General features: G+C 40.5%; 1 protein-coding gene across 1 annotated transcript in view; it reads right to left on the bottom strand.

The window, feature by feature from the left end:
• Positions 1-1565: 1565 nt before the first annotated feature.
• Positions 1566-10724, bottom strand: part of SHC3 (SHC (Src homology 2 domain containing) transforming protein 3) — a 58779-nt gene continuing 49620 nt past the window's right edge. Inside the window, exons 8-12 of the mRNA XM_009329600.1 lie at positions 9775-9928; positions 8712-8808; positions 7337-7531; positions 4818-5113; positions 1566-1694 (exon numbers count right to left, since the gene is read on the bottom strand). Of these exons, the coding sequence (XP_009327875.1) occupies positions 1566-1694; positions 4818-5113; positions 7337-7531; positions 8712-8808; positions 9775-9928 (871 nt within the window). The remainder of the gene's footprint in view (positions 1695-4817; positions 5114-7336; positions 7532-8711; positions 8809-9774; positions 9929-10724) is intronic.

The raw sequence follows: 10724 nt of genomic DNA, 5'->3' as shown, positions 1-10724 counted from the left end.
TTTCAGAATTTTAATATAATAATCCTACCTGAATGGATTTTAAGTGAATCCTTCAGTCAGTTTGGTTGTAATTTGACAAATTTGTAAACTTAGCAAATTCTTAAAACCGAGTCTAATTTTAAGTAGATTTAAGTATTGGCTACTTCAGGATAGGCAGGTGCTTAACCTAGACTTACCCTGCTGAGTCGTGGCCTGTATGAATCAAGTCTAAAGATTTGCTTTGAGATACTGGTGCGAGAGAAGACCTTGGAACGCTGAAGGCTAAATCCTGACTCTGGCACAAACTTTGCCTTTATAGGAACTGTGTCTATTGAATTTGGCTCTTGATAAGTTTCATAAAATAGGAAAATAAGTTCATATAGTGCTTGCATTTGAATACTACAAACCTTCCTTAAAACATTTCCCAGTATCAAAAGCCAAGGACATTTCTGCCAGAAATGCATCTTCAGTGTACGTGTATTTTTCAACTCGATATTGAGAAAAAAGCAGTATATTTGCAATACCTATTATTGGCTGAAGGCCAAAGTCAAGTTACTTTCATAGGTAAATGCAAATTATATCATTTGCAAAACTGACCACTGAGTTGTGATAGTTTTCACTGTTTATAAGAAGAAAAGATTTTCCAGAGATATCTTTGACCAGCCATGTACATTTTGCATTAAACCTATTAAACACAAGTTATTTGAACTTGCCTAATTGGTATATAACATCTCATTGAAGGCTGGTAATCAAGGACACCTAGATCTTCACTATAAGCAGAGAACTACTTATAAATAACCCTAGCGCTCAAATTAATAAATTCAAGTTACAGAATATTGTTATATTATTGTTAGAAAAATCAAATACACACACCTTGTACACAGAGAGATCACACCAAATCATTGTTAAAGCAAGATACAAATGTTTTGAGTAGCTTCATATAAGAATTCAAACTTGACATCAGAAAGATAAAATGCTTTTGATATCAGTGACACTAAATAACACTTTTAAAAATCATTTTATGCTAAATTTCCGAGTTGGAATACTAGTTGCTGAATTCAGACTCCTTCCATGGTTAACCAGCGTAATCCACCTGTAATCCCCATAGTTGTGCTTCTTAGGTAAAGTCAGAAATAAGATTCCCAATATTCATTTTCTCAAGAAATTGAGACTGCTGAATTCTATTTTTATCTGAACAATCACAATTGGCATTTTTCTTCTGGTAAAAACACATGGCACAGAAGATGGTTCTATACCATCAACAGACTGACTTGAAAAATATAAATATATACTGTATTTATATATATAATGTGTATATATACACTATCAATATTCACATTAGAGAATCTGAACAATTTTCTTGAAATTACTTTTTAAGAAAGCCTTCTGCTGTGACTTCGTGTCTACATAAAGCATTGAGAATTTTCAAGTGTACGGTGTGAAATAGGGCTTCTTAAACCTAAAGAAAACATACTGGTGAAATATATGTGAATATGCTTTTTTTTTTCATTTACATGGTTTTTCAGATCTGCAATTTCCACCAGTTATAGCTTGCAAATTACAAAAACTAAAATAGTTATCTGGAGTCAGTGTTTCCTCTCAGCAGGCTGCTGCAGGCAGAGTTCACTCCCAGAAGAAACTATTGGCAGATTATTCTCGAGATGATGATTGATGAGATGACTTATGCTGTCAAAGACACGATCTTTTGTACGAACCTTCAGAAAAATGATGCAAAAAGATAGATTAAAGAGCAAAATACTTTTCCCCTTAACTTTGCACTAAAATTCTTTAAGAATAAAATGACACAATTAATCATGTTTTAGAGACTCATCCATCTCCCATCAAAATCAGTGGAAATTTGGCATTTCTGGAGTTTTGCTTCTGTTTTGTCTCTTACTCCCTCTATTCTCTCCAAACAGATATTTTGCCTGCTACCTATGGGCCAGTCTACTACTATTACTCTTTCTGAATAGGTCTGCTTGAAAGTTTCTGTACAATTTTGTTTCACTGTAAGTCGGATTTTTAGATCAAATTTTCTTCTTCTAGAGACCACCTGCTTCTTTTAAGTGCTTTCACCTTTTTCATTAGAAAGATGTGTCCCTCCAGAGATGCCAGAACACAACTCTTCTCCATGTGCCTCAGCATCTTTGTGCTTCCCTTAGCAAAGACCTTCTTCAGGGCCTGGAAAATTCCCTTCCCCGAAAGCGATCCAGCCACCACGTGTGCTTGGCTTGGGTTTGCCCCATGCTGCACGGTACACAGCTGTGCCTTTGAAACCGAAACACTTCAGGGCAGGGAACGTAATTTTTCTAACCCATTTACCAGCCCTCTGCACTGGCATCCTGCTAAGTAAATTATTACACCCATGACAGGAGGAAACTGATATTGCAAGGTGAACCAGTCAAAAATCAGGACAGGCCAAAAACTAATATATATTACAAAACAATCTCCTATTAACCACATCTTCACAAAACATTTCCTTCCTATGTTTAAAATGTGTTAGGCATACAGCTTCCATAGGCAGAGCTGAGGTCCTCTCACGCGAATGTCATGGTGCAGTAAAGCTTTGTATTGGGATGGCTCTGCACTGCCTCAAACAAAAGCCTGTGAACACTGCTCCGAAGTGAGGCATGTCATATATTTTCCATGAACTTTTCCCAGAAACAGAGAACAACTTTTGTTAAAACTTTCCAAAGCCAGCTTATGCTGTGGTGGGCACCTCCCTTGAAATATTTCAGTCTTCATCATTAAGTTCTGGCAAAACTGCTAGAAACTTAGCACAGGATGTCACGGAGTAAAAAAACAAAGAAACAATGTTGATGGCAAATGGTGCTGTCTGCTTGGTCCACATGTAGTTGCGTCACTGAAGAAAACCAACAGGCTCTCCCGATTTCTGAAACATACTGCTTTGAAACATCACTTTCTGTAATTATTCAAAGCTATATTTTCAAAATGGAAAGATACATTTAAAACAGCAGTAACTTTCCTTATCTGTATTCAGATTAACACGTTTTCAGTCCATTCAACAGAGCTGAGAGTTTTCTCACCATAAGCAATACGCTCTGCCATCACAAGAGTTCAAGCCCTAATTCTACATCCAGCAAAAATCCTGGAGTCCTCCATTTGAAACATCCCTTACCTGAACTAGAGATTGTTTTTTTTCTTGTCAGCTGGATGAGAGCAGAAGCAACTGGACAGTTAACTCTGCTCTGAAAACACACCCTTAAGAGCTATAATATGTCACTGAGTAATTTGTGTGTGAAATGAATTTTCAAGCAGCCTTCATGTGAATCGATTTTTACAAATAATCATGCCGAGGCCACGCAGAAGAAATGCAAGCTGCTGGCATGCTGCTGCAGCTGGCCACACACTGGCATTTTACTGACGATTCGCCACCTGACAAGTCACAAATACGCCTGCTGAGGAGCTGTGTCAGGATCCCACAAATCATATAGACAGCATAGCTAACATAAATATAGCTGCAGAAAAGCTGCTGTTATCAAGCAGTCCCTCCTGAGCAACGAGCTTCAGAGCCATTTGGGCCATGATGGCACATCACAAGTAGGCGGAGGGAGGGGATAGGTGCAGAGAACAAGCAGGTCCCTATGCAAGGAGGTCAGCAAATTAGTGCTGCTCTTAAAGGCAGTGCAGAAAAGATGGGGGGCCTCTGTCCTTTGCCTACAGGAGGAAAATGACCTGGGAGTCAGGTCTAAACACTCCATGCCAGTCAGCAGAGCAGCAGAACTCCCGGTGGGACATAGCGTCCCTGCACTTGCCACGTCACACAGCAGCATTTTCCTTGCAGTAGCCTGTAAGAGCTATTTGTGGGTTTATGTTGAAGGGAGAACTAGAACTCCGTGCTGCAGGAGTCACAAAACTGCTGGCAAAAGTTTCGCGAAGGAGGCCGCCCCCCCCAAGAGGCGTAGGGCCAGTTCCCCAGGCTGGTGTCCTGGTCAAGCCCAGGACTAGGCGGTTGGCACCTAAAAAGTGCAAAACCATTCTTCGACTGCCCTCATGTGGCCAATGTAATTACGACAAGCACCATGGGCATTCGTCATTGCAACATTACAGACTGCAGGACTGGCATAATTCGGCTGGTCTGCTGCGGGATTCTCAGCTGAAAGAAATGCCAACAGGCCAACTCCTTGACAGGAGTTTCTCATTTACTTTGGGGCTTGTCATCTAACCTTGTCCTTTACAGAGGAAGAGGAGTTGCCCACTCTCAGCTGTCAGGAGTCAAGAATAAAACGCATGGCAATGCTTTCATTCTCTCAGACGAGACTAAGCCTCCCCAGAAGCAGGACAGGATAGCTGCAGAAAACTGGAGCTCCCTTGCCCTCTCCATCCTGCTTCTGGGAGGGTCCCTTCGTCTGCTAAGGGACGCATCCTGTGCAGCAAAGAGATGGAGCAGGTTTACCCTAATTATCTCCTGGGCTTACGTGCAGGAAAACATGGAGGGCCTGGTCTATATCCTGGCTGACAGAGAGGTCGTGGAAATTGCCAGCACACAGGCTGGCTGAACTTGCATAGCCACCAGCAGCTTCTCAGCCGGAAGGCTAAAGAAGTGGCTTAGCTGCACTTTTGACTAAGACAGTACTGCAGTGGCCAAAGCTTGACCTTGCTGGGGAATCAGGTCCCTAAGGTTCCCTGCAACGTGCAGAAGTCATGCAGTGGGTCTTCTGCTAAGCATCAGGAACAGTATTAGAGATATGATGGCATATTAGAGATATGAGGCTGTACTTATGATCAGTTGTGAGTAAGCTGTAAACAAGATTAAACACAGTTAGAGAAAATGTGGAGTCAGAAACCTCCTGTATTACTGAGGAGTCAGCACTTACAGTTCCTTCTGGGTCCACCAAAAGAAGATGCTTGGCTTGTCCATTGTGCATGCCTGTTAGCACATAGGAACCAGGATTCGTGGTACTCTTCCTCACGAGGAAGTCTCCACATTTCTTTAACAGCTGTTCTGCTTCTTTCCTGCTCATCTCTCCTTGATACCACGGCTCTATACTCAACTCCTCGGCTACAGTCCAGTCAGCTGCTCTGGATAAAAGAGGACTGGTGCATCCAGTGGAGGTGGATTTACTCAACGCAGCCTCAGCTGTTTGGTTCTTGAGGGCATCCTCAAATGGTTCTAGAAACAGAAACAAGGGCAAGTCTATTCAGAGGTAAATCATGTTACAAAATGGTGATATTCCAGTCATTTTCAATTGGATTTATTTTGTGTTATAGCCATTTCCCTTTATCTTTATGAAAAAACTGAGGGAAGATGTACTGCTAGGCCTACTGATTTATGGATTATATTAAGACCAAGGAGTGTAATATGTTAAAAATGTATGTTATACGCAGAAAGATGCTGATAAAAATCAGAGTGAACCTTGGCAGGAGCTTTTGAAAGGTAGTGATTTTATTTCAGTAATGGCTATTGTCAACAGTTGCATTTATATGCCCTGGTACCGAGCAAAGCTCTCCTTTTCTCTTGCCAGCTACATCAGACAGTTTCATTTCAAATAAATTGCATAATATGGGTACCCAATGTCATTATACTCATATCTGGTCTCTCTTCAAGCAACATATTCATTTAAAAATTATCCATTACTGAGTCTTCATCCCAAGGGTATGTCTAGAAGGGATCGGTCACCCTTATCACTCAGCCTACCCCTAGCCTCCAGCTAGGAAGAGGACTTTGCAACATAGACACAGGCTAACACCTTTACTATGATTTACCTAGCTGAAATCAGCCTCAGGAAGCATCTTTTAAACCTCAGGTAAATCCTGAACTCAGTGTTACTTTCTGTAGAGTGGAATGGAAAGTTGTGTCATTATAGATCCCAACAGCCTTACAGAAATAGTAAATAGGTCAGTGCGTGCTTCATTACATGCTGTACTGACCTACTGGAAGCTCTTTTCCCTTGCAAGACCTTCATCGGGCCAACTAGTGCATATTAAAAAGAGATACTGTTCTGTGCCCACTAGACTTACTAAAGGACATCTGCAGAGCAGTACCGTGAAGCAATACACCAGCTCTAAATAGACTGCTCAGATGCGAGGAGTACATAGCCATGTTTGCACGGGGCCACAGAGAGGTTAGTTTAGCTCAGAGAAATAGGGTAAATACTGTGCTGTCACAGCTTGTTGATACCTCAGCTAATTCTTAAAACCAGCTTATATATGTCTTCACTACATTGCAGTCTGCACAAAGCCCAACACGTTTAGCTTGACAAACCACTAACTTAGGGCTAGTTGACTTTTCCCCAGTGATCCAATGGTTAATAAAGATTAATGAAGGCTGGAAGATGAGAAATCAGTTTCCCCTATTTTTAGGAAAAGAATGTGTATAAAATAGAGGCAAGCATGTGCATGTTTTAAGGTCACGGCATATTAGAAATCAAGGTTAACACCCCTGATTTCAGACAGCAGAATTTTCTCATTTCAGATATATATTCACAGATAGATACTCCCTCAACTTTCTGCCCTCCCCCTTTCTTTCAATCCCAAATCTCCCTAAGCTGTGGAAATAGAGCCATATCTCAGCAAAAACATGCCAGGAAGACAGTTTTATGTATACTGAGATAACAGAAATGTAGATATGTTCTTTTACAAATAACATATAGGCACCAACTGCTTTGTCTCACTGCCTCTTAATTATGTGAATGGAATTAAGTAAATCATGTGTCAGCAATTTATTGGAGGTAGGAAAAGTAAAAAAACAAAGAAAATTTTCTGTTTACCAAACTGCTTTACCCATATTTCCTGTTAAGTATCTCTTCAAGGCTGAAAACAGTGTGTATTGGTAGCACCATCATCAAATTATGACTGATGCTTAAGCCACTGTTTTACGGCTATGGCTATGATTGTGATTTTGGAAAAGCTGACTTCAAAGTTGGAACAGATCGCTAGATAGGATAGTAGGCCTATGCAGAGCAAGGGATATCTCAGCCTTTCAATTTCCCTCCCAGCTTCCTTGTTGCACAAGGTTTTTGTAGTATGCATTGACTTCCTAGTAACATATTCACAGGACAGGCTGGAGCTAATTCTCTGGCCATTTACTCATTCACTTTCCTGTATGACAAGCCTCCTGATTTATTTTACTGCTGATGTAGTTGCCTGTGATGCTAAGGATAACACAGACTGCAAAACTCAGCTTAACTCAGATATACTACAAACTAGCTTCAATTCTTTGGCCACCCTTATTTTAACTCGGTCAGATATGAAACCACCGTGAATTCCAAAATTCACCATAACTCCACCAGGAATACTAAAATTTGGAGAATTTAAAAATTATTTTTATACAGAACTAATGCATAAACATATTGGGTCATTTGTTAGAAAGGGAGTGAATAGGAAGGGAACTCACTCATGTCAAACAGATCTTTTCCTGGGCTGCTCTCCTTGGTATCATCTGTTGTTCCACTGAAGGTACTTTCAGCATCTGCCTGAAGTGCCAATAGAGCTTCTGTATTTATATGCTGGGTGTTTACGTATGTTGGCATCTCTGCTGTTGGGGTTACTTGTGATTTCCCTTCCGGCATACTACAAATATCCAGAGATCCTAGAAAATGCAAGACTTTTTTTCTTCTTTTTTGTATTTGAGAGAACAGTGTTGTTATAATGACCAAATAACATCACACCCCATCACCACAGGTTTAAAATTCCCTGGAATGGGATGTAAAGTCGATAACTGCAGGATCTAGTAGAAAAAAAATGTTGATGAATGGATTCAGAACTGTGTTTCGGTGAGGGTTTGGGGGGGAGTATTATTCAGGAAGAAAGGAAAATTTTATAAATAAAGACTGTTTCAAAACTGATATTCAGTTGGGGACTCACGAGAGGAGGAAATGGAATAAAATCCTCAAATCTGTGCAGATTAACAACAGATAACATAGTCTGGCATTTGAAAAGAAAGTTTCCCCTGAAACACAGTAAAGCTGTCACATAAAGGTGGAAGGGGTGAAATTTCACACACATGTTTTGATGTGATTTGCTTAAAATTCATGGACAACAACAACAAGAACAACATGCATTATTTATTTGTGGAGCAGAGATCATGGGCAAACACATGCATTGCTCCTCATTTAAAAAAAAACTTCTGACTTTAGGCTCTTCCTTTGGAAACTCCATCTTGCATACCCTAGTGGGTCAGAGTTTCAGAACAGACCATGCAGCCTGTCTTTAAATACCATGGCAAGCTAGATAGCTGAAGGTTTGGGGCAACTCTATTTATGAACTGCTCTGCAAAAGATAAGATTTTATGAAGGTGTGCATTTGATAATTTATCCAGAGGTAATTACCAAATGCTTTTCACTGATATCAACACTATAATTCAGACAAATATATCAACAAAGTGCAGTTCATCAGGTCTTGCTTCCCAGAAATCAATCAATACCAAAAGTTCCGTATGACGACTGCATAAAAAAGCCAATTGCAAGTGCCTTTACTTGCTACTATTTTTTTTCACACAGCATCCTAGGAAGAAACTAGCTTTTCCCACTGGTTTTGCTACAGCTTCATTACTTTTAAAGATGAAACTTCTTACCTCTGCTACTCCAATACAGCCTCACAGCCCAGCAAAATCATACTGCAGGCAGGAAACCTTCACCATACAAAGACAGGCACGCTACAGGAATATGTTATTCTCAAAGAAGCCTGAAGACTTTGAGGCATCAGACTTTCACATGCTTTGCCCACCCAAGACCTCCTGCAGTATTACAGCTAAAACTAGCAAAACTCACCTTGCTTAACAGGCCCATGATGCCAGTCTTCACTGAATTTGTCTCCTAAGTGACGACTCTGGTAATAGGTTTGCTCTCCTCCCACTCCTGCTGCAGACTGGAATGGACACATGTGCAAAGAAATTTTCAATTACCTTTAAAATGCTCAGATATATTATGAGTGGCTCTGACAATTTCCTTGGCTGTATTCTGTGTACTCCCACTCTTCATTTCCGATTCATCATGGTGTCAGAATATATATCTCACAAATGCATTTGTGTAGGAGTAAGATATTACTGGTGACCTTCATGTAAACTTCCCTGCTTCCTGCTTTTATTAACCCCTGCAATCCCAAATGATACATCATCTCCACATAGCAAGCCCTGACAAACTATGTCAGAAAAGCATTCTGCAGAAACACACCGGGGACCAGAAGACGCCCCCAGCACCCTCCAAAGCATGAGCTGAAAGACTCACATTGGTACCAGGGGACGCACTCGGGTACTGAAGGGAGGATGTTGTCTATGGATAAGGCCCCTCTGGATTTAAGCAGAGTTGTGCTAGATCTGAAAACTCCTCTTAGGTGGCTACGTTGATACTGCAGTCAAACTTCTAACAGCAATGCTGGTAGAAATATGCAAGCTGACCTCAGTTCAACGTGAGGTGAAAAACCTACCTAGGAACCTGGCTGAATACTGATCGCTGCTGAGTTATTAACATAATGAACTGTTAGTAATGACTGCACTAGATTGTTATAACAGTTCTGCACCAAATCCTTCCCAGTAGTGTGCACTATTTGATGCTCTCTGAAGCAGACATGGTTTCTACAAATGCAGTAACCCTCAGTGGATTTCTCTTCCTTGAACCTGTGTAATCTTTTAACGCCATGAGGAGCTCAACTGCTCTTTGTTCTGAACCTGCCTAATTTGTTGCCCCCTAGATCTTCAATGCCCATTCAAAAGGAAACTGGCCACACATGAAGGGCTGTAAGCTATAAATGGTCCCAACGTATCCACCTTAAAATACGCATTTTTTAAAAATTTTTGATCCATCAGCAGGAGGGCGGAGATGCAATTGCACTGACCTGAGCTGTATCTGCAGCAGTGGGAAGTCTTGCTTTGAGCCTGGCATCAATGAAGCCGCCAGGGGGGGGCATTTTATTTGGGATGTTGTTGTAATAGGGATGTTCTGTTGCCTCGTTATCTTCCTCCATCCATGGCTCATCGAAACTCTGCATCCTGTAAGAAAGTGAGTGCTTTATTTTGCCCCTCGCTTGCAAAGCACTTACAGATACTTGCAGCATGTTAAGACTGCCTGTCAGGGGATCACCATTGCATATTATTTTGACAATTCAGCTGCCATTATAAGTCAGGAAGCAATGATGGATCATGCAGCAGACCCTCTCTGTTTAGATAAACTTGATCTAAATCTCCTTTGCAATGGACAAAATTCCTTATGCTGAGTAAAGGATGTTTTTACTTAGCTTTAAAAAACACTATAAACTGCATCAACAAACAATTTGATTTAACCTTACAGTAGCATTTGTAATGTTATTACTTGATTGATTGACTAAGCTTGAAAACTTTGTCTTTAATTATGGCTGCTCTATCACCAATAAAGATCTGGAAGAACTTAATAAAATCAAGAGATAGTATCTGTGGTTTCAGTCTACATTTAACAGTCATTTACACAAGTCTAAAGTGAGTACAGAATGCTTCCAGATAAGGATAGTAGCATTTTATAGTCACCATACACTCATTTTACTCTGACATAAGAGATTAGACAGGGTACCAGCTCACTGGGATTTATACTAATGTTAGCAAGCATATAGCAATCCATGACACAGCTCACTAAAGAAAACAGAATGCTATATCCCAGCCTTTTAAACATATAGAAGCAGACAGATTTTGTATCCTCCAGAGAACAATGCAGTCAAAGCCTCTGTATAATACATCACATTCCTAAAAATTTCACCCTGGCTAATATCAGAAATAGTGAAACAACACTAGTCATTTTGGAAGCCCAGCAACTCTA

This window comes from Pygoscelis adeliae, unplaced genomic scaffold, assembly GCF_000699105.1.
Source record: "Pygoscelis adeliae isolate BGI_AS28 unplaced genomic scaffold, ASM69910v1 Scaffold138, whole genome shotgun sequence".
Lineage (NCBI taxonomy): Eukaryota > Metazoa > Chordata > Aves > Sphenisciformes > Spheniscidae > Pygoscelis > Pygoscelis adeliae.
This window is presented reverse-complemented; position numbering and strand designations above follow the sequence as displayed.